This window comes from Xiphophorus hellerii, chromosome 4, assembly GCF_003331165.1.
Source record: "Xiphophorus hellerii strain 12219 chromosome 4, Xiphophorus_hellerii-4.1, whole genome shotgun sequence".
Classification (NCBI taxonomy): Eukaryota; Metazoa; Chordata; class Actinopteri; order Cyprinodontiformes; family Poeciliidae; genus Xiphophorus; species Xiphophorus hellerii.
Window position 1 is genome coordinate 4,568,909 of NC_045675.1, and position 16,329 is coordinate 4,585,237.

At 37.8% G+C, this 16,329-nt stretch overlaps 1 protein-coding gene across 3 annotated transcripts in view; it reads right to left on the reverse strand.

Moving 5' to 3' along the window:
• lrp4 (low density lipoprotein receptor-related protein 4) overlaps positions 1-16,329 on the reverse strand; it is a 117,146-nt gene that overhangs the window by 8,584 nt on the left and 92,233 nt on the right. For all 3 annotated transcript variants that reach the window (XM_032560561.1, XM_032560560.1, XM_032560563.1), the window contains exons 15-29: positions 10,320-10,496; positions 7,407-7,532; positions 6,015-6,223; positions 5,313-5,394; positions 5,104-5,209; positions 4,818-5,019; positions 4,538-4,727; positions 3,802-3,933; positions 3,171-3,311; positions 2,994-3,080; positions 2,747-2,918; positions 2,469-2,631; positions 2,112-2,337; positions 958-1,261; positions 544-762 (exon numbers count right to left, since the gene is read on the reverse strand). In XM_032560561.1, coding sequence (XP_032416452.1) covers positions 544-762; positions 958-1,261; positions 2,112-2,337; positions 2,469-2,631; positions 2,747-2,918; positions 2,994-3,080; positions 3,171-3,311; positions 3,802-3,933; positions 4,538-4,727; positions 4,818-5,019; positions 5,104-5,209; positions 5,313-5,394; positions 6,015-6,223; positions 7,407-7,532; positions 10,320-10,496 — 2,536 coding nt within the window. The remainder of the gene's footprint in view (positions 1-543; positions 763-957; positions 1,262-2,111; positions 2,338-2,468; positions 2,632-2,746; positions 2,919-2,993; positions 3,081-3,170; positions 3,312-3,801; positions 3,934-4,537; positions 4,728-4,817; positions 5,020-5,103; positions 5,210-5,312; positions 5,395-6,014; positions 6,224-7,406; positions 7,533-10,319; positions 10,497-16,329) is intronic.

The following is a 16,329-nucleotide window of genomic DNA, read 5'->3' on the forward strand; positions in this document are numbered from 1 at the left end:
TAAACAGTCAGTGACTGCCCCCTTCTGGTCATATTATTTGCTACAAATGAATCTAAAAAATAGTCGAACTCAGCTGCCACGTCAGACATTTGGCCCATTGAGGTGAGTGAACCTTCATCAGTCAAGGAAGCATGTCAGGATAGTATAGTATAAAATAAAAAAAAAAGTTATTACTACATTATTTTTGTGACATTTTTATAGCATTTTGTCTGATTAAATATGTCTCTAAGTTGTGACATTCATGGTGTTATAAATTTCCAAATAAAACTCTTAGTTTACATACACGACAGTATAAGATGTATAAAAAAGCAATGCTTAAGCATATTTTTTCTAAAAACTGGTATCATCGTATGGCACCAAAACATGTGATGGGATCACATGAAAAAGTAGTAACGTTGGGGACAGGCAAGAAGTGCATTATGGCATTGTTATAAATGAACAAAAGCAGTTTAATATCAAAAGCATAGACATGGCTAACAGGTGACCAGGTGAAACCTAAGCTTTTAATTTGAAAATGAAGCATACGCAAGTCTCCACTCTCACCCTTTGCTTGGGAACACTGCAATGGCTCGTGGTTCATCCAAACTGTTGTTCACCAGGACTTTGCGGCATGTCCCATCCAGGCGGGCCACCTCAATTGTGTTCCGCCCGGTATCAGTCCAGTACATGTTCCTGGCCACCCAGTCCACAGCCAGTCCATCTGTGGTTTTCAGGCCCTGGCTGATAACCGTTTCCATGCCACTGCCATCCAGATTAGCCCTCCTACAGAAAAAAACAAAGTTATTGCCAGACAACGGTAATGAGTAAATAAATCTCTTCTCGTTAAACTACAGCAACATGGATCACTTCTCCGTTTAGTTATCAGTTTGTTGTTAAATGAGCAGAAAAGTCATAGAAATTTAAATTTAAAGTGAGATATAATAATTTTTTTCAAACAGAATTAAGTGCATTTTTCACCTGATAACATCCAGAGTAACATCTGTGTAGTAAAGCTTTCCATAAACGCTGTCGTAGTCCAGTGAGATGACATTGTGCAGCTCAGGAACTGGCACGTGCACATCGGTGTGGTCGCTGGTGTCCAGGGAGATTCTGCGCACGCTGACGCGGTTGGAGAAGAGCAGGTATGTCTCCGGGGAGTCCTCACAAGACCTGCCGTCTCCCTTAAGCTGAATGCCAGTAGGGCACGCACAGGAAGTGCCGTTAGGACGAGGGAGGCAGAGGTGTGTGCACCCTCCATTCCCTCGTGCACATTTATTAAAACCTAATAAAAAAAGTCAAAGACAGAGGGATTGAGAAAAAAAACAAAGGTATGATGAATCAGATGTACAACATAACATGCATGCTTGCATCTTATTTCAGTTTCTTACTAATTTACTTATGCAAATTCCAAACTTTTCGAGACAGAAATATGTAAATGTTTTAGACCATTGTGAAAGTTTAGGTACAAAATTCACTATGAATTTGTTGCAGGGCTTTTCTTTAAGGAGAGGTTTTAAACAACCTGAGGCAAAAACTGTAGCCTATACAAAATGAAGGATGGATGTAGCTGAAACGATTAATCGTATTGGTTGTGATGAATCGATTATTGAAATAGTTGTCAACTAATTTAGTAATTGATTATTTGTTGAGTATACAGACTCAAAAAAGGTTATTTGCTGAAAGATTTTGCATTTATAATAAAAAAAACATAAGAAAATCTATATTATTGCAGTTTAGTCAATAAAGTGTTTATTGTCTAATCTAAAAATATATATATATTTATTTGCATATTGCATATTAATGTATTTCTAATATTGTATAAAAAGTTTTAAGTGATTAAATAAAAAAATCAGCAGAATTTTTATCTGATTACTTGTCAGAATAGTTGATTACTTAAATCAACTATTCTGATTTATTTAGTTGTTTATTTAGCTTATTTAGTTAGTTATTTAGCAACTAACTAAATAATAGTTAGTTGCAGCTTTAGTTGATGATCGATAAATAGATGAATGAGTAATTGTTGGTCAGATGGATAGGTGAAACAGATGGAGATGGAAATCCTTCCTCTGAGCAAAAATACACAAACCCTTCTAAAAATAGGAAATGAATCCACATGTCATCCTCAGTCTTACCAAGTGGTCTGTCTCTGTCCACAGCTTGGATGTCCATCAGGCCAGGCAGATTTGCTCTCACAGTAATGGTGTTGGCCCCGGTGTTCTTGTCGGCTCGCTGGATGCTGCGGCTCTGCCAGTCCGTCCAGTATATATGAGAGCCCAGAAGGGTCAAACCATAGGGGTGTTGGACGGGAGTCACAAGGGTGTGTCGATTTTGCCCATTCAGGTCAGCTGCCTCAATGCGCTACAGTGAGATGACAAATTACCATTATGATATCATTATTTTCATTTTAAGACATCAGAAATGTGACCTGTGTGGCAAAACCTTTAAAATATATGATTTGTACAGAAGAGATCAATGCAGTTAACACTGACCTCAGTGTGAGCGTCGGCCCACAGTAATTGGGATCCGGCCGTGTCCACAGCCAGCCCGTTAGGCCAGCCCAGGTTGTTACTTATGAGGACCACACGGTCCGACCCATCCATAGCTGAGCGCTCTAGCTTGGCATGCTCTCCCCAGTCCGTCCAGTACATGTAACTGGAAAGCAAGCAGCAGAGAAAAAAACAGAAAGTAGGTAAGAAAAAATTAAAAGTGAACATTGAAATCACAATCAGATTCCTTCAGCACGTGCAGAACAATCTAGCTGTCTCACCCCATCTCGTGGTAAAGAGCTATGGCTCGGGGACTGTCAAGGTTCTGCCACACAAGAACTTTTCTCATTGAGCCATCCAGGTTGGCTACTTCAATACGGTTGATTCCAGTGTCGGTCCAGTAAATCTTCCTGCCAACAGCGTCCAACGCCAGTCCATCCGTCGTCATCAAGCCTGCGGAGAGACAAAGGTGCAGTAACCACAACAAAACGGAGTGGAGTTGCACCGTAATGTGTGCTTTCTGTATACCTGTAGATATGATGTCTTCATGGGCTGTTCCATTAATGTTGGCTCTGCTGATTTTCTTTAGTGTGCTATCAGACCAGTAGACTTTACCTGCAACAGACAACACATAAAAAAACTCACATTTCTGCACCACTTAGTCTGATAATTAAGTATTTAGAAAACATCGGAGGGCATACAAACCTTCCTTGGGGTCAACACCAATAGCAATAGTGTTTTTCATTGAGCTATTGACGGCCAGAACCACATCAGCAAAATATGGAATGTCAAGAGAAACCATCCTGATGTCCGTCCGCCGAGCAAAGATAAGGAAGCTACTCATTCCTGTACACACATGCATCAACAGTTTCATTATAAAAACAGGTGAAACAGTTTTTTAAAGTAATAAATTCTGAAAAAATATACATTTATTAGACATTTTGTTGTTTTTATTTGCTTTATATTTTTACAAATATACTTTGCATGCAATAGCTTATGAATTTATCAAACCGTATTGGCCTGTTGAAATCAATCAATTAATAACATGATAAATTAAAAGGAGCTCTTTATACCATCATTGGTATAAAGAGAGAACCACTAGAAAAACAAAGACTGAATGACAAAAGTCTTCAGTGTAGTGCATTGGTCTCATCTAGCTCCTTTTTTGGTGTAAACGTATAAAAAAAAAAAAGATAATGAACAGACATATTTTAATGCAATACCTGGACCTATTTTTGAATATTTATTATTTCTCTGTGAATATGCCAACTGGAGCTCCTCTTGTTATATCACCTGTTTAAATATTTTTAGAATGTAACCAGAAGGTTTTCTGTACCAGGTGTGCAGGTCTTCCCGTCGCTCTGTAGATTGATCCCTGTGGGACAGGAGCAGCTGGAAGCTTTGGGAGCAGGCGCCAGGAGACAGAGGTGGCTGCATCCTCCATTATTCACTGCACACGGATTATTCTCTACACAAAGACACACAGACAGGCTCTGATCACCCAAAGACCTACTTGTAATGTACATATGCTCAACAGAAAAAGAATTAAATTGTGGTGATAACCCCAGAGTAATTTTAATCAAAACAAAGTGAGGCGAAAAAACAAAATAGAATCCGTTATAATGTCAAGAGAGATTATTAAAACAAAGGAATTGAGAACCTCCAAATAATTCACCACAAAAACATTTTTTTTTTTAAATTTATTTTTTGCCCCAGGAAACAAACTGTAAGTGCCAATATGCAAAAAATAAATAAATAAATAGAAATCCTTCATTTAGTGGGGAATTCAAGCAATGTAAATTAATTTAAGAACTCACATGAAAAATTTTGCACCGGGATTGAAACTTGGAACATTTTTTAAAAATATGTCACATATACTCTCCAAATCTAATTCTAACAGATTCCATTAAAAAATATTAATCACTAGTTGTAGCTCAGATGCCTAACAAATCCTGTATTACAGTTTCAATTTAGACTCTTTTCGAGGAATAGTTATTACAGAGGTAAAATAATAAAATCACTTAATGGCATCAGATAAAGCCTTGTCTACATGTCCAGATACACAGACTGACCAGTTTCCCGGTGCCGATGGAACATGTGAATATCCATAAGATTTTCCAGATTTTCAGCCAGCGTGTGGCGCTCCAAGCCAGTGAGTTTATCAGCACTCTGGATGCTTTTGGACAGCCAGTCAGTCCAGTACAGCTTGTCTTTGTGTACAGTGAGCCCGAAAGGGTGAGGCAGCTGACTGCCTATCAAAACCTAAAAACAAAATATTGAGATTTAACTTCCCAAAACCGGCAAAATCAATTTTCAATAATGCTATTTCCTAGAAAAGTAAGCATATGTTACCTGTCTGTCAGAACCGTCGAAGTTGCCATATTCAATAGTTTTCATGCCTGCATCGGCCCAGTACAAGCGTTTGGTCTCGTAGTCGATGGCGAGTCCATTGGGCCACGTCAGATTGGACGAGATTATGACAATCCGATTGGAGGCGTCCATTCCTGCACGCTCAATCTTTGGGTTGGCTCCCCAGTCGGTCCAGTACATGAAACTAACCAGACAACAAAACATTCAGCATGCGCATGTAGTAGCTGAGGTAAAATAAAACATTTTATAACATGATTAATGTTCTTACCCTCCTGTTGGGTCGACCACAATGTCTCTGGGTCGGTCCAAGTTCTCCCAGATCAACACAGTCCGCATGCTGCCGTCTGCATTGGAAACTTCGATACGATCCGTACCTGGCATAAAAAGTAGAACAGTTTTATTCTCATGAAATGCACCCTGACATTACTTATTCTACATTATTACGTGAGAAATATTCTGCTACTTGAGGCATTTTACCAGCATCGGTCCAATAAAGTTTGTTGGTCACCCAGTCAATTGCCAAGCCTGCAGGGCTTTCCAGGCTTGTATCTACCACCACCTGAAGAAAAAGAAAGCTACAGTATGATTTTTTTGTTCTTCTTGGGGTGTTGCTACACATTTTTATATCAAAACTATATTCTTTCCCAGACACACATTTTCAGAATTCACATTCACTTTTATAGCCAATTTTGGAAGTGCTCATTAATAACTTTCGCGGTAGTCAAAATATCAGGACAAAATGAAAGACAAACGGACTGACATTTAACTAGATGAAGAACATATAATCACGTATACAGATTAAGAGATGGCAGATGTCCAAATAGATGGGTGGGAGGTTGTATGAACAAATTAACAAATAAAAAGATGGCTGACCAAACAGATCCACAGATGGATGCATGTAACCCTCTTATTGTCCAACAGATTTAAAATCCAACAGCATTAAACATATTTTATCCTTCAGGTAAAATAAAATCTTGTGAATATCACAAAATCTTGTTAATATATTGGGCTAATCTTCTAAGGAATGAAACCACCTGATGATGTAATTTCATAACACCTCCAGCAGATGGAAGTATTGCATAAATTAATAGAATCATCTTCTGCAGCTGTTCTCACTGACTGCATTGTTGAAAGGAGGAGTCACATGTAGAGTTCAGACAGACTGGAAATGTCACTGACCTCCTGGTTGGTACCATTCCACAGCGCTCTGTTAATGGAGTCTGTGGTGACGTCCGTCCAGTAAATGTAGCCATCTTTGTCATCCCAGTCCACCGCCACGGCGTTGCGCACGTCGGCCAGGGGGATGACATCATCGGACATGTCCTCAGTATCAAAGCTGATTCGTCGGATGTCCGTCCTTCGGGCAAAAAGCAGGAACTTGTCAAGACCTGATTAAAGACCAAAGGTCTTCTGTCAGTCCTCTAGGTTTAACAATGAGGTCAACAATAAACAACAACAACAGCATTACCACAAAGACATCTAGCAGCTCTTAAAAGGAACATTTAATTGAACAAACTGATTAGCATCATAAATCACAACATAATTACAGAAGCATGGCCTACATTAAAAGCTAGGGGTCATGTAAGATATGACATAAGATGTTTCTCATTCAACTTGTGAAATTAGCTAGTAGAAAAAAAAGATGAATTAAAAGCTTATAAAAGTAAGATTTAGTTTAGGTCAGCAGTTATTAGACTACATTGAAATGTAAAATGCTTATCACATATTGAATAAGGTAGATATCTTATCATCTGCATGCTCATTTGTCCTCTAAAATTTCGTTTCTTGAAGCAGCTCACACCTCAGCTCTCAGGTTGATCCAATTATGTGACAGTTACAGGATTACCTCTTCTAATTTAGCTGCCCAGCATGGACTGTTTTATCATAAAACTGTCAAGAAGCAGAGGCTGCAAAAGACGAAATCAAATATTTTACATCATTTGTCACCTTCTTTAGGATTATATTTTTTCTGGCTAATAAATCTGTCAATAACACAAATCAGTTTTATGTTTGATAAATGTAGGTTTTGGTGACAAAAATAGCTACTGGTAAAATTTAGGCTCATGTGAAGTAATTCTATAATTATTGGTTGAATTATGTCATATTTACATTTCTGATGGTATTATCTAGGGGTGGGCAATATGACTTGAAATTATCATATTTTGTTGTACTGTTGTGATGACTATTAAATTGACAATAACCATTTATTGCATCTTTTTTAGGCAACTGTGTGACTGTGAGTCACAGCAATTATAGCCCATAAATACAAATACTGCTCTTGAAAAACATTTCCCCGTCTTTAGGACACCACTCACGTAAAGAAGTGACTTAAATCACTGAACTGCTCACCGTAAATGCATTTTCAATGTTGCTGGTATTTATTGATGCGATCAGGATCCAAGTAATTGTGGTGATTTGTTTTTGTACATATCACTTATTCTTTAATATGAGGCAGGTTTTCCTAATATTTAACTGTACTTAAATGAAAGTCTAGCTTTTTCAGCATTTTTAGAGTAAGATTATGCTGCTGTAACAAAAAACAGGAAGATCTGCAGTGGGAAATTGACTCACTGTCAGCACAGTTGTTGCTGTCCACTTTTTTGAAGCCAGTGGGACAGGCGCACGTGTAGGTCTTGTTGCTGGGGAGACACAGGTGGCTGCAGCCTCCATTGTTGAATCCACAGCGGTTTCTGCCACCTTCAGGACAAGAAGTCACACAAAGCTCATGTTACTGTTGTTTTGTGAAATTTGACAGAGGCCATATTTGCAAACCTTTGACTCTGTCCTCACAGTTTTCCATAGTATTCTAATTGATACAAATAAACTTGTAGTCAAAAATCAAATAGCATACTTTGCAACACTTCCTTTGTGTTGCACCTACAGTACCATAACCAAAGAACTTAGAATGTCAGGTCCTTTTAGAATGAAGGTGTATGTTTGGATTTTACTGGAACGCCACACTGTTTGCCCTTTACTTGGTCTTTAAGCTCTACATCAATATGAGCTCAGATGACTGACAGAACATCATCTAAAACAAAAACACCAGTGTCTGACCTCCCTCTGGCATTGCAGAGGCAGCTCACAGTTCATTTTAGAGTCAGACGGTAACAGTCCTGTTAACAGCACAAACACAAAAACTTTCTCTTGGCTGCATGTCAAGTGCAACATGGTTTGCTATCAAAGAATACAAGCTTTACTGTTATTTTAATAAAACCTTTGCAGCTCAACAGTTCACAACATAATCTAATACTACTGCAGCAGATTATTATGTTGTCTGTGTAAGGCAAGCTTTCTCATCTGCAAGATAATACCTCAAGAATTGAACCTGTGTACTGCTGATGCTTATATTATTTTAATATTGTCATTTTCTGAAAGCCACAAGTGACTTATCAATATTGATGTCAAAAAAACTTTTTCCATCATAACTTATTATGTTTTTAAATAAAGGAAAAAATATAAAAGACCAATTATCATTTTCATTAAAACTTTTAAGTCTTTAAAGTATGAAAGATGCATAAATCACAGTCTTTTCATTGCTTTTTGGAGAGAAAAAGTAATGGGGGAAAAAAAAGCGCTTTTCTAACTTTTCTTAGTCACGTTGTCTAAAATAGAAAGACAAACCATATGCCGATGACGATGTAATGTCTCAGCACCATCTGGGAGGCTAACACTCCCTGACTGCAAACAGAAAGGACTGTTTTCTTGACCAAATAAATAACTTCTTAGTGAGAATATATCAAAAGGAGGTTTGCCCATTTGTTGCCAACACAGAAAAAGGCTACGTTGCACACATTTGCAAGAAAGATCATCTATGAAAGAAAGATCCATTGAACAAGGAAAGAGAACAGATTCCTCCCAATCTCTGTTCGAAACACGTTTTATCCAGGATTATTCAGCAACTAGAATGTTGGATTTGATGGAAGGACAAAACACTTTATGCAATGGCTATGACAGAAAGTCTTGTGACTGAGTCAACAATCAGTTCACTGACACAATCGCGGGTGTGGTTCCCAAGCATATAATTGTCTCGTAATAAAATGTATTTTTTTACAGGGATGTTTACTTTTTATGTTTCCTTTGTCAGCATAAGCATATTTGCTTATTGAACAAATGACTAACTGCTTTCTCCAAACATTATTCCTGAACATTTAGCTTTGATAAATAACATGACGCCAAGGCAAGATTGCTCCGCCAATCAGAAGTGTAATGCAGGTAGAGCAAACACCTGACTAAAACACAATTAAAGCAGAGGTAGTAAAGCTCACTGTGTTACCTGAGGCATTTGGTCAGGCATTTTTTGGCGAGACGGTTTTTTTTCCCAGACAACATTAAGGAAAAGAAGACAAACAAAAAGAAGAGTCATACATCTGGTTCGTGAAGTCATTTATGGGAAACCACAAAGAAATTGACGTCAAAGCCCAAAGGTCTGACCTTAAAAGATTCCATATTAAGAGCGCTAAATTGCTTTTGCAAAAAATGAATGTTTCACACAAGTCTATAAATTCAACTCCGTTTGGGTTTTGGAAATGGAATAAATTTTAATCTGGGTAAATCGTGTCTTAACCTGCAAGTGTCTTTTAGGGCCATGTTGCCAAGGGAAACCAAACAGACTTGATGGTATCTTAAGCATATTGTTGTGACAGCTGCCTTGATGTAGTGGAACCTTTACTATTAAAACACAGATATGCGCAGTAAAGTCAGACTTGCAAATTCACTGCATAGAGAAATCAAATAGAGTAACAATGCTAGCCAGAAATGGAGCACATTTTGCAAAGGTTGATCATAAAACTTCTGGAAAAAAGCCACAGAGATTTTAAATTTGTGGGTGTAGGGTGTTCATTTGTTAGGTCTCTAACCTAGTGCTCTCACATGACACCATTGTTGTGTTGTTGCTTCTCAGCAGATAAACAATCATACATTTTCAGGAATTCAAATTCAGTGTAGAGTTTTCTTCTACTTATGCTCTTGGCTTCTTTGTGCCCCTCTTTGCATTTCTAAGCTACTTAACATATTTCTCAATTGTTAATATGGAAGCTAATTTAACCATTGGCAGGTTTTCAATATGGCAATCTGTACCTTAAAACCAGCAGTGAGGGGGTCCTAGTCTTGAGTCCCATTAATAAATCTGACATCTCTTCAACCTGTAAGTTGTTAGAAAGCTACAGATTGTTCATATTGTGAATTTGTAAACTAACAAATATATAAAACTTGACCTCAATGAATTGTAGAACATGACAGAAATTAAAAAAAAAAATTAATTGGATTAAATTAAATTTTGGCAATTTCTTATTGTTTTCCATTTCAGAACTGCCATTTCAGATTGCAACTAGTGCAAATCACAAACTGTCCATTATCTTTAAGTTGAACAGGTTTCATCAATGCTAACATCACCTTCATTAACTGATTTCACCTCCGTGTATTTCTCTATGCCACCTGTTAGAAGAAAGTCATGCAAATATTATTCTGCTCAAGTTGTGTACTGACCTGCAGGCTGCCTTTGTGGGTGAAGGGTATGGATGTCCATGGGAAAGTGGAGCTTATTGCGGATAACCTCCTGGTTTTTGCCTGTGAATTTGTTGGCACTGTTGATGCTCTTGGTGTGCCAGTCAGTCCAGTACAAGCTGTCCTCAAAAACCGTGATGGCAAATGGATGCGGAAGGCCTAACCAGAGAAAGATTAGATGAAAAAATGCTAGTAAACGAAGCAACAACCATCAAAGCTCACTTTCTAATAAAAAATAAAAAGTTTTGTGAAAAGTTACTCATAAATGTGCAAAAAGATCGACGTCAAATTTCACAGCTTTTTAATGAGCAAAAATAATGACTTGTGTTGGCTGAGAACACAACAACCAAACTGAATGATGTTACAATTGGCTTTCTATGAAAATACTTAATATTTCCCTATTCAGTGCCGTGGTTTTGACTGATGTCACGCTGTCTGTATATAAAACTGCTTTGAATTACTTAGCCTCTCATCTAGCCAATAGCTGGTTTTGTTGTGGCCAATCAATCCAAAAACCAAGGGCATTGCATAATCTGACTTCTCTGTACAAAATCTGACTGCAAGATCAAAGGCAACCCTTAAACTGAGCACAATAAGACAAATAATGGCCAGTTCATTTCTAAGTCTGCCAGTGCAAATTTTGATGGAAGATCTTAATCTCAACAGTAATACATTCCAGATTTTCACCACAGCCTTCAAGACATGCATATATTTTATTTGGGTTTCCATCATGAAACAGTTACCCATGTGGGCCAATAAGTTGGGTTATTTAGGTCAGATGATGGTCTACATCACAGGTTTTAAACTCCAGTCCTCAAGGGCCGGTGTCCTGCAGTTTTTAGATGTGCCACAGGAACAAAACACTGGAATGAAATGGCTTAATTACCTCCTCCTTGTGTAGATAAGTTCTCCAGAGCCTTGCTAATGAGCTAATTATTCTATTCAGGTGTGGAGCAGCAGAGTCACATCTAAAAGTTGCAGGACACCGGCCCTTGAGGACTGGAGTTTGACACCCTTGGTCTACATGCTAGGTAAGGCATGTAAACCACCAGTTTTTCAACTCCATTTTGGTTTAACATACAGTTGCTTGGAAAAGTACTAGCTATTGCTATTGCTGAAAGAAATCCTGGAAATGTGGAAAAGGATGCTCCAGCCATTTTGGTAAACACACAGCATAGTATTTGTGGAGGAATAGTAACACTCCACATCACCCCAAAAACACAATTCTCACTATGAAAAAGCGTTAGAAGAGTCATGCTGTGAGATGCTTTTTTTCCCTCAGCAAGGGGAGAAAAGATGGTCAGAGTTTAAGGAAAGGTAGATGGAGTTAAAAATGGGACTCCTCTCTTTAGCTGCAATTTATTCAGATTAAAGCAGTGGTTTCCATTCTACAAGTACGTAACTTTAAATGTACAGCCAGACACAAAAATGGCTTAGTCAAAGTCCATAGGTTTGGAACAGGGTTGTAATTGTTTTAGTTTTTTGATTTAGTTTTATTTCGTTGCAACTTTTTGTCTAATTCAGTTATTTTTAAATAGTTCTTAGAGTGTGTTTGCTAATTTATATTAGTTAAATATTTAGTTTTAGTTTAGCTTTCATTAAGTTTAGTAGTAGTTTTGGTTTTTTCATACTTTGGTTAATTTTTAGGTGCAGAATGCAAAAAGGTCAAAGTGTTGAATCTCAGCAGAAAATGTATTCAATTATTGAACAATTAACTGACTAGTAATTTCTCCCAACTTTTGCCGTCATCAGTTTGCAGACTAGAGTAAGTGCATAAACACAACAAAAACAAAGGTTATTATGTATATAACTTCAGTATGTTTTAGGTTTATAAACATACAATACAGTTCCATATTGTTCCAGTTAGTCCAGATTAATTACCATTTTTATTTATTTCAGTTAAAAAAAAAGTTTTCTCAATTTCACTTTGTTATTTTGTTAGTTTTAGTTAACTCTGATAAACTTGTCTGGGAATCAGCTAAATAAATCTTAAAATCGCTTTTTGCAAGCTGCAATTTGTGTCTCGGAACCCTTGAAAAATTCCAAATTTAAGATCCTTGCAGTATGCAGTCACTTTTTCTAATTACACAAATGTCTGAGCTAGACCTTCACCTGAATACGGACCAGAGGATGGAAGTATCCCAGAAAACGTGTCAAGTACTGAGGAGGACTCTTGTGCCATGCTGGTTCAGTTCAAATGTATTTTTTCTCCTCTATCCTAATCCTTCTGCAGAACTGTAGCTGAAAAAGCAGTTGGATGGGATTGCTGAATGGATGGAAAAAGTGATTTCTGCTTCACAGAGTGGCTGCGGTGATTGAGGCGGGCATGCTGGTGCTTAGCTTTTCAAAACACCACGGCTAGTTTAATGACAGTGTTTTACGACACAACATAAATGTCAATTGCTAAATGGCCAAAGTGGGAGGAAGACTGGAATGATAATGAGCAACAAGAACCAGAGTGACTGTGTGCACTCGAGTGTAAACTCAGCAAAACAACAGTTTCATTGTTTCAGTCAGCATGCTTTGCAAGGTACAAACTTATTTACCCAACAATACAGATGAATGTACGTAATTTAGCTACAAATTAATACAAATTACTTTTCCTTCTGAGGTCTCAAACTTTTTACAGTCTTTATAATTAAAAATGCCCCCCAGCCTTCTCAAACAGATCCAGGTGCATGTCTGAACAATTCTGATAAAAAGGTGTGTATTTTCTGATCTTATCGCAGCGTAAAGGAGACAACATTTGCACCCTCTTTCCTCCTCCTAAGTCCTCGACATCAATGATGGCGCCTGGTTTTGACACGGTCACCTTCTTTCTTATCCTCTTCACACCCTGCTTTTCCGGGACAGCTGGAGGAGCAGCTGCAGGCGGACGGGGGCATCAAACGCTCCAGCAAGTCTTCACAGATATGTCACCTTTAACCTACATGTGGCACATTCCTATCCTCAAACGCCTCAACAAAATCTGTCGCACTTTGTTTCAAGAGCTCATCAGCAACACAGCGTCGCCTCCAGCTGGACAGAAAGATGGTAGAAAAAGGCTGGAGTCATCTTTGTTGTATTTTTTATTTGTGGATTTCATTTCGCTTTGAGATGAATTTTCTCTGATGTGAAGTAGCTTAATCAAAAGGAATTTTGATAGAAGAGAGATCCACAGCCTGCTGCTCTGCTCGTATTCCCCAGTGTATCATAACAAATTATGTCTTGGTTTTAGCCTCATTTTACTTACAAATTGGGAGATGAAGAAGCAAAAATGGCACCGAAAATGTAACAAAAGCAGAGTAGTGACATCTGCAATAGGTTTTTACATATTACTGGCAAACGTGTGAATAGTATTTTTTAATTTATATAAATTTTTGAGTGTTGCAAAACTTGGTAATACATGACATGTTTCTCTATGGTATAAATGTGACATAATAATCTTGAGTCCCTCTTCAAAATGACAATATAAGACAACATGTTTTGTGTCCCAGGAACTTTGGTATACAAGGTATGTTGTGGGCCTGTGATTCTTTTAAAGGCCCAAGGAACCTTGATATAATGCTTCACATAATAAGCCTTTTGTAATACCGCAGTATTGTAAATTACAATCTGGAGACTTGCACCAGAAAACACAGAAAATACATCATCAATAAGTGTGTAAAGAGAATAATGATCATTCTTACCAACAAAATTAACCATTCCTCAGCCCTTCAAGTCCTTATGTATGAATCTTATAAAAAAACATGAGGTGAGCAATACTGCATTAAGGAATTAGAACTCTGGACAACTGATTGCAACATAAGCAATGGTGAAATATTCCTCTCATGCTTAAATTTAGTGAAATCTTGTGAAAAGACAAAGTGTGTTCTGATTGGCACAAAGGGGGGTCTGCAAATTATTAACAGCATGCATGCACAAAAAGTGTTTTTGAAAGAAATATACTTAAGGAATGGATTTTCTAAAATATTACAGAGAGAAACTAGGGTACTTATATAAAAGATGATCTCTTCTAGAGATTTTGAGAAAAGAAAAGCTGGGAAATAATTAAGGAATGAGTTATTCTTCTGTTCTGCCATAGTTCCTTTAGGTTTTTATAGTTAAGTTTTAGACACTGACGGCCTTAGGTTACATCTTAAGCATATGCTATGTGCATGCATTAATCCTGAATTAAATAATAAAAAACGTTCAGGTCAACTATAATTGTGCATTCACAAAATAATAAATAAATGACATAAAAGTTTTAGAAGTCATGAATATTTCCCTAAATTTACATCAGTCAGCCAGGAGACAAACTGCAGGAGACAGTTTTGTGAAACCCCAGCTGGACGTATTTGGTCTCTGGCAGAGCTACTGTATGATCATGACAATGCACAAAAATAACTAAATTAATTAATAAACACTCCCACAAACTTGCAGAGACAACCAGACTGTCCTTCCTGTCCCACCACCTCCAGCTGAACAGGTGTGCAAGCCGGATAGCGCCACCATCCGTGACACACACCACAGGGGGCTGGCCCACATCCAGCCAGCTCCCTCACACACACAAATACACAAGCAGATCTATAGGTGCAGGGGGATGAGTACTCGTTAACATTCCTGGGCACAGCAGCTCAGAGTGTAACACACCCTCTTGCGCACACACACACAAAAAGGAAAATGTCCCATTTGTCCTGTGTGTTGTCTGAGCAAACACAAGCTGTGGAGGAAGGACAGGGCCAATTACAGCCTTTTATCCTCAGAGCACACATCATTAAGAAGAGCTCACAGCAATGATGCCCTGCACACACACCCACATCAAACATTTCCCCTGTCCTCTTTCTTCCCACTGTTTAACACCCTGATCATCACTGATGGGCTTCAACCATCTTTCCACTTCATCAAAAAAACACTCCAAAGCTTAGAGGCCATTCTGGCAGATACAAGTTAATGCCCACACTTCAAATTTCTCTGTGGAGTATAACTCACAAATTGATCCATTCGCATGTTGGATGGACGGATTTCATGACAGATTTGTAAAATGTGTCTACACAGGGCTGTATCACTATTAAAAACAAATTTGTTTGTTGGATGAGTTCCTCTTGATAAGACCCAAGATAGTTATTTTCTTGGTCCAACATGCAAGTCTCCCAAAAACCCTTCTGGAGCTTGACTAATGGATTTGTTTCAGAGAGAACAAACTTTACTAATACAAATTGGACTTTAAATTAGTCACATTTTGGCAGTAAGAGTTTACAAAGCAGAAATTGGAGGGACAACTGTGAAATTTCTCCACTCACAGTCCTTAAAGTACAGATGCGTAAATTGAGTTCTGACCACTTCACTGGTCATTTTAAATATCTGAGTTATTTAAGCGCCCCAATGCAGAACAGATATAACGCTATGTGTTGGGTGTACGTATTTATTATATCATTTATCACAAAAAAATTCTTACAAGAATTTTGATTTAATGTTGTCTTGATATTTTATTTAATGATGTTAAATAAAAAACAAAACTAACAGAATTCAGAAATATTATTTTTGCAATTTATTTCTACTATTTGTTCCAAAAGAGCCACAATAAATGTCATTCAGTTCAAAAATATGATTAAATACAGTCACTGTGTGCAGGTTAGTCATATAAATCACACTTCTGAAAGTAAATGGCATCCAGAAGGGGCTTATTTCAAGTGGGAATGTTTTTCCAAGAACAATATTTGCATTTGTGGTTCTATCAATGCTGCACCATGCACCTACAGGACTGAAAAAGAAGTAATAAATAGCTTTTTACTCATTTTTGTTGTTACCACAATAGTACCAAAGAAATATTGCAATATAATGTGTGTCCACTATGGATTCCTGACTGTCTTTTCACTGGAACATTATTTCCTGGAACCATCTCTTCTACCTAGGCTGCGTTTTATTTTTGGACTTCCACTGGGAAGTCCAAAAATTGAGCTGCTTACGTAGATTACCTCCCCTAACTTTGAGCAGCTCCCACCGCTGGACTGCCACTGTGTTCTGGGGACAC